This window comes from Oncorhynchus gorbuscha, linkage group LG20 (genome assembly GCF_021184085.1).
Source record: "Oncorhynchus gorbuscha isolate QuinsamMale2020 ecotype Even-year linkage group LG20, OgorEven_v1.0, whole genome shotgun sequence".
Lineage (NCBI taxonomy): Eukaryota > Metazoa > Chordata > Actinopteri > Salmoniformes > Salmonidae > Oncorhynchus > Oncorhynchus gorbuscha.
Genome location: NC_060192.1, coordinates 26,491,889 through 26,507,374, shown reverse-complemented (window position 1 = coordinate 26,507,374; position 15,486 = coordinate 26,491,889). Strand labels below are relative to the sequence as shown.

At 42.0% G+C, this 15,486-nt stretch overlaps 1 protein-coding gene across 1 annotated transcript in view; it reads right to left on the bottom strand.

Annotated features, from left to right (window-relative positions):
* Positions 1-4,171: 4,171 nt before the first annotated feature.
* The window catches only part of LOC124006869 (leucine-rich repeat and calponin homology domain-containing protein 2-like), a 96,298-nt gene continuing 84,983 nt past the window's right edge, over positions 4,172-15,486 (bottom strand). The window contains exons 20-22 of the mRNA XM_046317059.1: positions 8,773-8,910; positions 8,540-8,617; positions 4,172-6,505 (exon numbers count right to left, since the gene is read on the bottom strand). Of these exons, the coding sequence (XP_046173015.1) occupies positions 6,386-6,505; positions 8,540-8,617; positions 8,773-8,910 (336 nt within the window). The 3' untranslated portion in view covers positions 4,172-6,385. The remainder of the gene's footprint in view (positions 6,506-8,539; positions 8,618-8,772; positions 8,911-15,486) is intronic.

Below are 15,486 nucleotides of genomic sequence, written 5' to 3'. Positions count from 1 at the left end.
TGCTGTATGTATGCATGACTGTAATAAAGTTAGACAATTATTTCAAAGAAAAAACTCTAAAGTTCGAAAGAATTTCACTTTATTTTCCTTTGCCCTTGAAACAATGTTTCTATTTCCTTTATATAAAAAGAGAAACACTCCACAATTTATAGAGGATATATATTTACATATGAGGTTCAGTCATCTGGGATCATTGCATGCATTTCGTTTCTTTAAAATACAAAACTTGTATGTACAGAATACATCAGAATGTTTCCTCGGCAGTATAACGTGTAGATGATTCTTCATGTTCTTTTAATCAAAGATTGAAAGTTTAAAACAGCATGAGCGATGTAGATGTGAGAGACTTGGGAAAGCAGACTGACCTTGTAATGTGGATGGATGGATGGGGGGGGGGGGGGGGGTGGCAGGAAAGAGCTGCAGGGTTTATCTCACATACAGTACACCATGACACAAAGCTTGTACCAATGTTCGGACATGGAAACCACTAGGAAATTACCAACTCATTTGCTATTAGGCTAACAGAAGTATAAGGCCTGTTTGAAAGTTGTTTTATGTAAAAGATAAGGAACAATAGCTGATATGTTCTGTCAATAAACAATTGTATATGTTTGTGTCTTGTGTCAGGATATGTTATCAAAAAAGCTCAGAGAATGGATTGTTGTCTCCCAAAAACCACTTGTAGAGTCTTGTCACATTGACACTTTGTCACATTTACATTGACTGTGAGTTATAATTACAAGTATGCTTTGTTGAAGTGTTGCCAGATTTTCTTGACACTTGTCAGTAGACGAGGGGATTGGCTGTTGTTACATGTTTCTGGAATGAGAATAGAGATAGCAAAATGGCAACACAGTCACCTTTTTTTGAGTCAGAGACATCAACAGCACTGGTTATGATGATGTCAATGCAGTAGGGTGTGGTGGGCGGTCACAGACAGGTGAATGGCCTTCTAAACAGGGGCGGCAGCACAACTTAATACATGACAGAAACCGCCAATCACCACATCATAGAAAATAAACTATACAAAGGAAATTGAAAAACATCAGAGATGAATTCCCATAAACCTGTCAGAGCAGGGTTCTGTGGCCAGCTCAAATTTCAGCGTGTATTTCTGTATAAGCACTTTGTGCTGATGTAAAAAGGGCTTTATAAATAAATGTGATTGATTGATCCAAGCATGTTCCAATTGACAGACACAAAGCTAACTAAAACAATGCAATGTTCATTATTTGACATGTAATGTACTATATATAGTTCCAGCTTCATGTCATTAGTAAAATACTTGGTACATTAAAAACCAGTGATAACATTCATGAGTTGTACAGGCACTACTAATAAGAGATATGTTTCACTGACAAAGTTACATAAAAAACAGACATGAACACAACAGAAACACCAGCAACATAAACTGTAGCAGGTGTGTTTGTGTATGAGGAACACAAATATAAAGGCGGTGAAGCTCAAATCTATAATTTGTCTCTATACTCAAGCATTTTGGATTGGAGATAAAAATGGATCATATGAGGCAACATTAAATCATTTCACCTTTTAATTTGAAAGTATTTTCATACATATCGGTTTTACCGTTTAGAAATGAAAAGTACTTTATGCATCTAGTCCCCTCATTTGAAGGTGTCATAAGTACACTGAACAAAAATATAAACTCAACATGCAAAGTGTTGGTCCCATGTTTCATCAGCTGAAATAAAAGATCACAGAAAATGTTCCATACGCACAAAAAGCTTATTTCTCTCCAATAGTGGGCACACATTTGTTTACATTTACATTTACATTTAAGTCATTTAGCAGACGCTCTTATCTGTTAGTGAGTATTTCTCCTTTGTCAAGATAATCCATCCACCTGACAGGTGTGGCATATCAAGAAGCTGATTAAACAGCAGGATCATTAATTACATAGATGCACCTTGTGTTGGGGACAATAAAAGGAAACTCTAAAATGTGCAGTTTTGTCACACAACACAATGCCACAGATGTCTCAATTTTAGAGAGAGCGTGCACCAGAGCTCTTGCCATAGAATTTAATGTTCATTTCTCTACCATCAGTCACCTCCAACGTTGTTTTAGAGAATTTGGCAGTACGTCCAACCGGCCTCACAACCGCAGACCATGTGTATGGCGTCGTGTGGGCAAGCGGTTTGCTGATGTCAACATTGTGAACAGAGTGCCCCATGGTGGCGGATGGGTTAGGCTATGGGCAGGCATAAGATACGGACAATTGCATTTTATTGATCGCAATTTGTGGCCCGTTTCAAGAAACTATGTCTTGTCACACATCACTACTTCAAATGTGAGGGATAAAAAAAATATTTAAAAAATATGTTTGTTTTTTTGTCAAAAATGCCGTCTGGAACATTCATTTGCCTTAATAACCCACTTGTAAGCAGTCTGTAAATACATATATTTTTTTTATAACGAGCCTAGTTGGTTTAGCCACAGAAAAATACAGGAACTTTCCCTTTAGCCGTGATTGGCTGAGATAATGGATGGGCTGGACATGCCGAGAGATGAGTTTGGATTGGTCTGCCATGTAGCATGCTTCTGTCTATAAGTATGTGTGGATAATCCTGTCTCCCGCTGCTTTTTTTGAAAGATATCATGAACCAGAATAGGTTTTGCTACTGTTCTTAGCATTGCTGCCCTGAAGTTAATAGCGCTATCAACAAAGCTCAGTGGGAAAATGTTGTGATAAGACTACTTTCTGGAGGATGATCATGCCATGCTGACTCTCTGACTCTGAAAATGAATCAGATACTGAGGAAATCCCTGATTTCGGTAAAAACATTTTCATTGAACCAAACAGTGTAGTCTTCTGATGACAAAGGTGGGGAAGAAAGGGTGTAATTGTCACGGAAGAAGTTGTCCGAGTTTTGAAATCAGTGGAATGCCCGGTGGAATCAAAGAGATGATTGCCAAATGCGTAGGGAGTCCAAAAAGAGAACACAGAAAGACAGCTGTTGTATAAAACACCTCCCTTCAGATTACATCTTCAAACTAAGCGCAACCATAGCATCTATGACAAAGGGAGAAGCGGTCATCAACGTATATACGGGTATATGTCTAGCTACATTTTCAGATATTATACATTTCTAATTTTGTCAGAAAGTCATTTTCAATGCAAGTTAAAGCATACTGTTAGCTAGCTCGCTAGCTAATGTTAGCTGGCTCGCTAGCTAACATTACGTGTATGATCTGTGCAGGAGCTCTAGAAAGAGGCCCGAGTTCAAGTTGGAATTCCGAGTTGGATGACCATTCAAATGAATTTTTTCCCGTCTGCGTTTTTTAAAAGTTCCCAGTTGTTTTGAACGCAGCAACATCATTTGGATGATGGTTTATTGGTTAGCTAGCTAGCTACATGTCTAAACAAAAGACCCCACGATGGATGTAACCATTTCACTGTACCGTTTACACCTTCTGTATCCTGTGACTGTGACCAATAAACAGATTTGATTTGATATTGCGTGGGTTTACCAGAGACGGTAATGTGAAGAACAACATGACCTGCACCAAAGTCAGATTAGGATATAGGCCAAGGACTAGATAACGTTTATTTTTACTATTACTTTTTGCTACTACTTTCACCGCTTTTAGTCTTGAAATCTTTGGTTGTTTGCTACACAGTGAATCCTTTTAGAGATGGGTGGGGCTAAGGCTTAGGAGGGTGTGAATGATGCTGAGTGGTTGTAGTCAAAGAAGACCCCTCCAGTAGGTGTACCAAAAATATTCACAGACCATTTCCTCAAAAATGGGGTTACAAGTTTATCAATCTTCAGAGCAGAATCATTTTCTCACTGTTCCTCAACTGCAGTGTATGATCTACCATTTCCTAGCTCGGAGTCTCTACTTCTATGTAAAAAAAACATCATTTCAAATTTTGCTACATAGGACTGAATCCAGGTGGTGCGTCACATTTGAATGCATAGAGATACCGCGACAAGAGCCCATAGTCGTGCCATTCATATGCCACCATCACCTCATGTTTCAGCATGTTAATAAATGGCCCCATGTCGCAAGGATCTGTACACAAATCCTGGAAGCTAAAAATGTCCCAGTTCTTCCATGGCCTTCATACTCACCAGCCATGTCACCCATTGAGCATGTTTGGGATGCACTGGATCGACATTTACAACAGTGTGTTCCAGTTCCCGCCAATGTCCAGCAAATGGGACAACATTCCACAGGCCACAATAGACAGTCTAGTCACCTTTATGTGAAGGAGATGTGTCACGCTGCATTAGGCAAATGGTGGTCACACCAGACACAAACAGTTTTTTTGATCCACACTGCTACTTTTTTCTTTTTAAGGTGACCAACAGATGCATCTGTATTCCACGTCACGTGGAATCCATAGATTAGGGCCTAATGAATTTATTTAAATTGACTGATTTCCTTATATGAACTGTAAATAATTGTTGCATGTTGTGTTTCTTATTTTTGTTCAGTATAAATATTTATCAGTGAGCAACACTGATTCAATCAAACAGACCTTGCAGACAAAAATACCATTGTTCCTGTACCACACAAAAGCATATTTGAAGTATGTGCAATACTAAGTCTACATTTACTGACAGAAACTAAATGAAACTCCTTTAAGTGAAACTGCATCTGGAACAATTGTTCAGATTTCCTGCAATGTGAGGTTAATTGAAATCAGACTTTTTGAGACAATGAACATGTAAACTGTGGCCAAGAACAAACACCAAAGCTTAAAGCAGGGAAATATCACCAGTTTGGAGCTGCAAACTCCTGTCACATAACTTAAGGGGTCGTCAGGGCTGAAAAACAAACAAACAAAGCATATAAATAGAAAACATAAATAGATAAATCATTTTCCTGATTAAAATAGTTCAGTGGTCCGGATTCATCTATGGCAGTGCTTCCCAACTCCAGTCCTCCAGTTCCTCAACAGTCCATCTTTTTGTTGTAGTCCCAGACTAATCACCTGATTCAACTCATTGAGGGCTTGCTGATTAGTTGACAAATTGAATCAAGTGTGTTGGTCCAGGGTTACAACAAAAATATGTACTGTTGGGGAACTGGAGGACTGGGGTGATGAACGATGATCTATGGGATTTCCTCATTATTTCTGTTGTGTTCTTTACTTTACGTTTTGCAGTTGTGAATCCAACTAGAGGAGCGAGTTATAAATGTAAAGAATAAATATGTCAACATTAAAAGAGAACTGTTTCACTACATCAAATTACCAAAAGATACAATCTCAGCATTATAAGTGTATATGGTACAATATCCAAACTAAATAACCATGTGCTTTCAACAAGTCCTATTCAAATAAGCACACGTGGTATGATCAAAGCAGTGGGATGGCAGTGGCAGTGGGATGGCTCTCTCGTATACCGTACAGGGGTGAGCTACTAATACCACATCTGAAGTACCTCAGAGCAGCCTCCCTTCACCACAGATGTGCTGCAGTAGAAAATCGGAATCATGGATACCATGCTTTTAAAAGTAAGCTTAGCATTCTTCCCTCAAATGGCACTGTTATTGGCAGTACAATAATTATTCTCAAATGCAGACTGTAAGAAGTGTGTATACCTGTGCTTGGCTACTGCTGGCTCCTCTGAGGTAAAGCACCACTTAGGATGTCCCAAGCTTTACCTCTGGGATATCATAGGTATATTGTGATATAACACAATGATCTTTACAAATATATCCCCTTTGAAAACTAATTTGTTCTAAAAAGAAAAGTCAGGGTGTCAGGACCACTTGAGTGATGTGGTGTGGCTGGTTCGGCCAGCATGCAGTTCAGTTCTCTGAGTGAAAGAGTGAGTACATGCCTTTAAATCTGCTATCACTTCACTACCAATGTCTTCAATACTGAGTGTTGAAAACCCAGTGAATTCAGTGTTCGCACCACTAGGTTCAAAAGTGTCTGAGCATGGGCCAATCAATATCACCATGGGGACAGACAGGTCTTCATCTTCACTGTGATTCATTCCTTAGTCTGACCTCTGATCTGGCTTTGGGTTCACCAGCTCTCATAAAGTCCACACTGTGCAGGTCACACAGGTCACACAGACAGCCACACTGGTACGCTACACACACAGTACAGTAGGGTCCCCTGGGGGAGGACATGACAGTAGCTAACAATCCAATGGATGGGAGGCGGGTCCCAGCTGACATCATATAGGAAGGGTGGGAGGATCTTAGTTAACCCCTCCCTCTCTTGGCTCAGTCAGCTGGCAATGGACTCCCTGCAGCCCCCAGTCCTCGCCCACTAAGGGGTCCCTGGTCCCCGGTGATGAGCGGAGCAGGCTGGAAGCCCCCTCCTCTGTGGGGTGAAGGGCTGGGTTGTGGAAGGCTGGTCTGGGCTGGGTGGGTGGTTGAGGCAGTGTCCAGGCTGCCGTTAGACAGCAGACAGCTGGGTGGGCTTGGAGGCCGGCAGCTCCAGTAGAGCCTGCACAGTCATACCCACCTTCACCAGCCCACGCTCCTCTAGGATATGGTGGGGTAAACACAGCTTGTCCTGCCAGGGCAGAAACACAACACACAGTCATCACCGATCCTTTCAAAACGCTTTCAGGTCAGTACAAGTGAATTGACGATTGTATGCCAGTTTGTTTCTTTGTTAAAATACATTGTCAGCAAGACAACAATAAGACAGTTGTATGAACCAAAAACAGTGGCACCCAAGCTCAACCTATCCTCTTGAGATTTCCACATTAGGTTCAGGACTCAGACAGAAGTTTATCTACAAATGGTTATCTGTAGATCTTCTCCTGATACAGTGCCTTGCGAAAGTATTTGGCCCCTTTGAACTTTGCGACCTTTTGCCACATTTCAGGCTTCAAACATAAAGATATAAAACTGTATTTTTTTTGTGAAGAATCAACAACAAGTGGGACACAATCATGAAGTGGAACGACATTCATTTGGATATTTCAAACTTTTTTAATAAATCAAAAACTGAAAAATTGGGCGTGCAAAATTATTCAGCCCCTTTACTTTCAGTGCAGCAAACTCTCTCCAGAAGTTCAGCGAGGATCTCTGAATGATCCAATGTTGACCTAAATGACTAATGATGATAAATACAATCCACCTGTGTGTAATCAAGTCTCCGTATAAATGCACCTGCACTGTGATAGTCTCAGAGGTCCGTTAAAAGCGCAGAGAGCATCATGAAGAACAAGGAACACACCAGGCAGGTCCGAGATACTGTTGTGAAGAAGTTTAATGCCGGATTTGGATACAAAAAGATTTCCCAAGCTTTAAACATCCCAAGGAGCACTGTGCAAGCGATAATATTGAAATGGAAGGAGTATCAGACCACTGCAAATCTACCAAGACCAGGCCGTCCCTCTAAACTTTCAGCTGATACAAGGAGAAGACTGATCAGAGATGCAGCCAAGAGGCCCATGATCACTCTGGATGAACTGCAGAGATCTACAGCTGAGGTGGGAGACCCTGTCCATAGGACAACAATCAGTCGTATATTGCACAAATCTGGCCTTTATGGAAGAGTGGCAAGAAGAAAGCCATTTCTTAAAGATATCCATAAAAAGTGTCGTTTAAAGTTTGCCACAAGCCACCTGGGAGACACACCAAACATGTGGAAGAAGGTGCTCTGGTCAGATGAAACCAAAATTGAACTTTTTGGCAACAATGCAAAACGTTATGTTTGGCGTAAAAGCAACACAGCTCATCATCCTGAACACACAATCCCCACTGTCAAACATGGTGGTGGCAGCATCATGGTTTGGGCCTGCTTTTCTTCAGCAGGGACAGGGAAGATGGTTAAAATTGATGGGAAGATGGATGGAGCCAAATACAGGACCATTCTGGAAGAACCTGATGGAGTCTGCAAAAGACCTGAGACTGGGACGGAGATTTGTCTTCCAACAATAATATATAATATATGCCATTTAGCAGACGCTTTTATCCAAAGCGACTTACAGTCATGTGTGCAAGACAATGATCCAAAACATAAAGCAAAATCTACAATGGAATGGTTCAAAAATAAACATATCCAGGTGTTAGAATGGCCAAGTCAAAGTCCAGACCTGAATCCAATCGAGAATCTGTGGAAAGAACTGAAAACTGCTGTTCACAAATGCTCTCCATCCAACCTCACTGAGCTCGAGCTGTTTTGCAAGGAGGAGTGGGAAAAAATGTCAGTCTCTCGATGTGCAAAACTGATAGAGACATACCCCAAGCGACTTACAGCTGTAATCGCAGCAAAAGGTGGCGCTACAAAGTATTAACTTAAGGGGGCAGAATAATTTTGCACGCCCAATTTTTCAGTTTTTGATTTGTTAAAAAAGTTTGAAATATCCAATAAATGTCGTTCCACTTCATGATTGTGTCCCACTTGTTGTTGATTCTTCACAAAAAAAATACAGTTTTATATCTTTATGTTTGAAGCCTGAAATGTGGCAAAAGGTCGCAAAGTTCAAGGGGGCCGAATACTTTCGCAAGGCACTGTAAGGGACTGCGTCATAACTGGGAAAAGGGAGTACCAGATTTCTTGCTGGTAACTGAGAGGATTTGGTGATGTGTTTACCTGTGACACGCCCAGCTTCTTACAGGCATCCAGGAAGTTCTCCACATTCCTGCGGCACTTGGCCATGCTAAGCTTTGGCTGTGGAACAGAATTCGTCAACAGTTACATGGAAAAAATTTACATTTTTAAAAATCCTTATTTGTTCAAAATATTCTTGCCTTTTTTTTCTTCTTGGCAGGTGGTTTGCTTCGGCCTTAGGGATTTAAAACAACAAGTTTTCAACAGGTACTTACCACTGCTGGGGAGGGTACATGGATGCTGGCCACTGATCGAGGACGAATGTGATTGGCCAGATGGCACAGGACAACGCCATCCATCAGAGCAGCTCCGACATCGTCCGGCAGCAAGACCTTTAGTCTGGACTCCAGGTTCTGAGAGGAGTCACAGAAATAACACATTCAACATGGATCCTGTAGAATAGATCACTGTGGAATATTGTACAACAACTATTGCAACCACTAAGGTAAGACATCTATGAACAGTCCACTATAGGAGGTGTTTGGAAATAATATATATTAACAATATAGCAGACACTTCTTTCCAAAGTGACTTACAGACTTAGGCATGACAACAAATTCTGAACCTACACATCCATGTATAACTGACCAAATTATGAAAGACAGGCATTGTAATTTTGTATTCCGTAAAGTGAATGTGGAAGTGGTGAAAAAAGTGTTGTTGTCTACCAACAATTACAAGCCACCTTGGCCTGACAACTTGGATGGAAAATGACTGAGGATTTTCCTAATGGAAAGTATGTGCCCTCAGGCCTGGAGGGAAGCAAATGTAATTCGGCTCCCCAAGAATAGCAAAGCAACCTTAACAGGCTCAAACAGCCGACCAATCAGCCAGTTACCAACCCGTAGTAAACTTTTGAGAAGAATTGTGTTTGAACAGATACAATGTTATTTCAGAGTAAACAAATTGACACCCGATTTTCAGCATGCTTTAATGGAAGGGCATTCAACATGTACGGCACTGACACAAATGTCGACTGAGAGAAATTGATAAAAAGATTGTGGAATGTGGTTTCTTTTGTTTTGTGCAGCTTTTGACATTATCGATCATAATCTGCTGCTGGAAAAACATACATGTTATGGCTTTACATCCCCTGCTATATTGTGGATTGAGAGTTACCTTGTGGCAAAATCCTGCACGGAGCCTTCAAATCAAATTCATTTTTATTTGTCACATGCGCCAAATACAACAGGTGTAGACCTTACAGTGAAATGCTTACTTACAAGGCCTTAACCAACAATGCCGTTTTAAGAAAAATAAGAGTTCAGTAAAAAATAGATAAGAAAAAGTAGAAAAGTAACAAATTATTAAATGGCAGTAAAATAACAATAGCGAGGCTTTATACAGGAGGTACCGGTACAGAGTCAATGTGGAGGCTTTATACAGGAGGTACCGTTACAGAGTCAATGTGGAGGCTTTATACAGGAGGTACCGGTACAGAGTCAATGTGGAGGCTATATACAGGAGGTACAGGTACAGAGTCAATGTGGAGGCTATATACAGGAGGCACCGGTACAGAGTCAATGTGGAGGCTATATACAGGAGGTACCGGTACAGAGTCAATGTGGAGGCTATATACAGGAGGTACAGGTACAGAGTCAATGTGGAGGCTATATACAGGAGGTACCGGTACAGAGTCAATGTGCAGGCTATATACAGGAGGTACCGGTACAGAGTCAATGTGGAGGCTATATACAGGAGGTACCGTTACAGAGTCAATGTGGAGGCTATATACAGGAGGTACCGGTACAGAGTCAATGTGGAGGCTATATACAGGAGGTACAGGTACAGAGTCAATGTGGAGGCTATATACAGGGGGTACAGTTACAAAGTCAATGTGGAGGCTATATACAGGAGGTACAGGTACAGAGTCAATGTGGAGGCTATATACAGGAGGTACAGGTACAGAGTCAATGTGGAGGCTATATACAGGGAGTACAGGTACAGAGTCAATGTGGAGGCTATATACAGGATGTACAGGTACAGAGTCAATGTGGAGGCTATATACGGGGGTACAGGTACAGAGTCAATGTGGAGACTATATACAGGGGGTACAGGTACAGAGTCAATGTGGAGGCTATATACAGGGGGTACAGGTACAGAGTCAATTTGGAGGCTATATTACAGGGGGTACAGGTACAGTGTCAATATGCAGGGGCACCGGTTAGTCGAGGTAATTGAGGTAATATGTACATGTAGGTAGAGTTAAAGTGACTATGCATAGATAATAAACAGAGAGTAGCAGCAGTGTAAAAGAGGGGTCTGGGTAGCCCTTCAGGAGTCTTATGGCTTGGGGGTAGAAGCTGTTAAGAAGCCTTTTGGACCTAGACTTGGTGCTCTGGTACCGCTTGCCGTGCGGTAGCAAAGAGAACAGTCTATGACAAGGGTGGCTGGAGTCTTTGACACTTGTCAGGGCCTTCCTCTGACACCACTTGGTACAGAGGTCCTGGATGCCAGGAATCTTGGCCCCAGTGATGTACTGGGCCGTACGCACTATAGTGCCTTGCGGTCAGAGGCCGAGCAGTTGCTATACCAGTCAGTGCAGCTGTAGAATATTTTGTGGATAGGTGGACCCATGCTAAATCTTTTCAGTCTCCTGAGGGGAAATAGGCTTTGTTGTGCCCTCTTCACATCTGTCTTAGTGTGTTTGGTTCATGATAGTTTGTTGGTGATGTGGACACCAAGGAACTTGAAGCTCTCAACCTGCTTCACTACAGCCCTGTCGATGAGAATGGGGGCATGCTTGGCCCTCCTTTCCTGTAGTCCACGATCATCTCCTTCGTTTTGATCACGTTGAGGGAGATGTTGTTGTCCTGACACCAGACGGCCAGGTCTATGACCTCCACCCTATAGGCTGTCTCATCGTTGTCGGTGATCAGGCCTACCACTGTTGTATCATCGCCAAACTTGGTGTTGGAGTCGTGCCTGGCCATGCAGTCATGAGTGAACAGGAAGTACAGGAGGGGACTGAGCACGCACCCCTGAGGGGCCCCCGTGTTGAGGATCAGCGTGGTGGATGTGTTGTTACCTGCCCTTACCACCTGGGGTCGGCCCGTGAGGAAGTCCAGGATCCAGTTGCAGAGTGAGGTGTTTAGTCCCTAGCTTAGTGATGTGCAATTAACAGCATTCTCACATAGGCTTTCATATTGTCCAGGTGGGAAAGGGCAGTGTGGAGTGCAATAGAGATTGCATCATCTGTGGATCTGTTGGGGCGGTATGCAAATTGTAGTGGGTATAGGGTTTCTGGGATAATGGTGTTGATGTGAGCCATGACCAGCCTTTTAAAGCACTTCATGGCTACAGACGTAAGTGCTAAGGGTCGGTAGCAATTTATGCAGGTTACCTTAGTGTTCTTGGGCACAGGGACTATGGTGGTGTGCTTGAAACATGTTGGTATTACAGACTCAGTCAGGGACAGGTTGAAAATGTTTTTTTTATTAAATCACACAATCATCCGGAACAGCTGATGCTCTCATGCATGTTTCAGTGTTACTTGCCTCGAAGCAAGCATAAAAGTGATTTAGCTCCTCCGGTAGATTTGTGTCACTGAGCAGTTCATGGCAGTGCTTCCCTTTGTAGTCTGTAATAGTTTGCAAGCCCTGCTACATCTGACGAGTGCCGGAGCCAGTGTAGTACGATTCAATCGTAATCCTGTATTGACGATTTGCCTGTTTGATAGTTCGTCAGAGGACATAGCGAGATGTCTTATAAGCGTCCGGGTTAAAGTCCCGCTCCTTGAAAACTTCAGCTCTACCCTTTAGCTCAGTGCTAATGTTGCCTGTAATCCATGGCTTCTGGTTGGGGTACGTACAGTCACTGTGGGGACGACGTCATCGATGCACTTATTGATGAAGCCACTGACTGATGTGGTGTCCTCCTCTGTCCCATCGGAAGAATCCCGGAATATATTCCAGTCTGTGCTTGCAAAACAGTCCTGTAGCTTAGCATCTGCTTCATCTGACCATGTTTTATTGACCGAGTCACTGGTGCTTTCTGCTTTAGTTTTTGCTTGTAAGCAGGAATCAGGAGGATAGAATTATGGTGAGATTTTTCAAATGGAGGGCGAGGGAGAACTTTGTACGTGTCTCTGTGTGTGGCGTAAAGGTGGTCTAGAGTTTTTTCCCTCTGGTTGCACATTTAACATGCTGGTAGAAATTAGGTTAAATTTAACTTTCCCTGCATTAAAGTCCCCGGCTACTAGGAGCGTCGACTCTGGATGAGCATTTTCCCGTTTGCTTATGGCCGTATACAGCTCATTGAGTGTGGTCTTAGTGCCAAAATCGGTTTGTGGTGATAGATAGAAAGGTATGAAGAGTATAGATGAAAACTCTCTTGGTAAATAGTGTGGTCTACAATTTGTCATGCGATACTCTACCTCAGGCGAGCAAAACCTTGAGACATCCATAGATTTTGTGCACCAGCTGTTGTTTACAAATATACATAAACCGCCACCCCTTGTCTTACCAGAGGCCGCTGTTCTATCCTCCAGTAAGGGGTGATTAATTGCCATCCTCATATCGAGAAGCTCTTTTCGGTCAAAAGACACAGTGGCAGAAACATTATTCACCGTGCGCTGCCACTTTAAGAGTGCATCAACAGTCAGGAATGAGGAAATAAGATAGCTCTTCCGGGAGTAATAGCAACATTGTTGCGAAAATTTGAAAAACAAACCATCAGCTGTATCAGAGGGACAGACAGTGTAACTGCAAGCCTGAAATCAACAGCTAAGCAGACTTCATTTTCCCCTATGTGCTCCTTTTGATGTTCGGTGTCGTCGGACTATTAGTCCCCTGACAGTTGTATTTGGTGTGACATTTTAGTTAAAGGGAGTTTGCATGAGTTATTATTTATTGTTGTTTGAACTGTATGGATTTTCTGTCGAACTATTTACATTTGGCCGAGAAGATTCTAGGACATTTTAAGGCCTTTGTTTTGTCTATAAACAACCCCCCCCACACACACACACACACACACACACACACACACACACACACACACACACACACACACACACACACACACACACACACACACACACACACACACACACACACACACACACACACACACACACACACACACACACACACACACACACAAACCCATTCATACCCCCTGCACTCCTAATACAGATGTCATGACTGTCCACGAGAATCCAAACAGGTCAGATCAAGTTTGCAATGAATAACTTCAACTTCACCCTAGAGGGGGAAGGAAATAACTAGTAGGGGTTAACACCTCATGCCCTGTTGTAAATCAAGGAAGAAGATTCAGGCCTGCGCTCTCAAGATTCACCAAAGGAATGTTCTTTGTTTCAACAAACTGGCAGCTTCATTAAATAGTACCCGCAAAACACCAGTTTCAACGCCAACAGTGAAGAGGCGACTCCGGGATGCTGGCCTTCTAGCGAGAGTTGCAAAGAAAAAGACATATCTCAGACTGGCCAATAAAAAGAAAATATTAAGATGGGCAAAAGAACACATTTACTGGACGGAGGAACTCTGCCTAGAAGGCCAGCATCCCAGAGCCGCCTCTTCATTGTTGACGTTGAGACTGGTGTTTTGCTGGTACTATTTAACGAAGCTGCCAGTTGAGGACTTGTGAGGCTTCTGTTTCTCAAACCAGACACTCTAATGTACTTGTCCTCTTGCTCAGTTGTGCACCGGGGCCTCCCACTCCTCTTTCTATTCTGGTTAGAGACAGTTTTAGCTGTTCTGTGAAGTGAGTAGTACACAACGTTGTGCGAGATCTTCAGTTTCTTGGCAATTTCTCGCATGGAATAGTCTTCATTTCTCAGAACAAGAAGACTGATGAGTTTCAGTATAAAGTTATTTGTTTCTGGCCATTTTGAGCCTGTTGTAATCAAACCCACAAATGCTGACGCTCCAGATACTCAACTAGTCTAAAGAAGGCCAATATCATGTGTTCCCATTTATTTAGCTAGTAAATAAATAATTAAACCAATTTGTGTCGTACTGAATCATAAGTAAGACTCTGGTTTTTGCAGATGCAAGGAGGTTACGTCTGTTCAGAATTATGATATGATACATTACATTACATTTAAGTCATTTAGCAGACGCTCTTATCCAGAGCAAATTGACAGACAAATTGGATACGAGGTTATGATTAATAAATTGACTGTTTATAGATGTGATAGGTAAAGATATTTTAGAGTTTCATTTTGGAGATGGTAACTCTTTAAAGAACCGCTCTCATGGTGCCCCTTAACCTAATTAGTTAATTGTTACACGATTAAGTTAAATCGGGTAACAATTAAACATACTTAGTTAATTAGATAAATAACAGTCTTAAGATTAATGTTAAAGTGTCACGCCCTGGCCATAGAGAGGCGTTTATTTATTCTCTATTTTGGTTAGGCCAGGGTGTGACTAGGGTGGGCATTCTATGTTCAATTTCTATGTTTTGTATTTCTTTGTTGTTTGGCCGGGTGTGGTTCTTAATCAGAGGCAGCTGTCTATCGTTGTCTCTGATTGAGAACCATACTTCAGTAGCTTTTTCCCACTGGGTTTTTGTGGGTAGTTGTATTTCTGTTAAGTGATTGTTTCACCTTGCAGGACTGTTTCAGGTTTTCCTTTAGTTATTTTTGTATTCAGTGTTCAGTACCTTATAATAAAGATGAACACGTATCCCGTTGCATTTTGGTCTGACAACTCCTCTTCTTCCGATGAAAGCCGTTACATAAAGTCAAATCACAACACAGACTATTGCAAATACTCTCATGTTGATGACTGGGATCTTTCTTGTCAATTGTTTCTATGAAGTTGGCGTTAAATTGCTATTGTATGAGGTATTATTGGTTGGGTTACCCTTGTGCTGTAACGTGTGTTTTATATGTTGTGTCTTGTCTTTTCTTTCCACTTGCAATCTGGCTGCTGATGTGTGTGTGTGTGTCTGGTAGCCCTACTGTC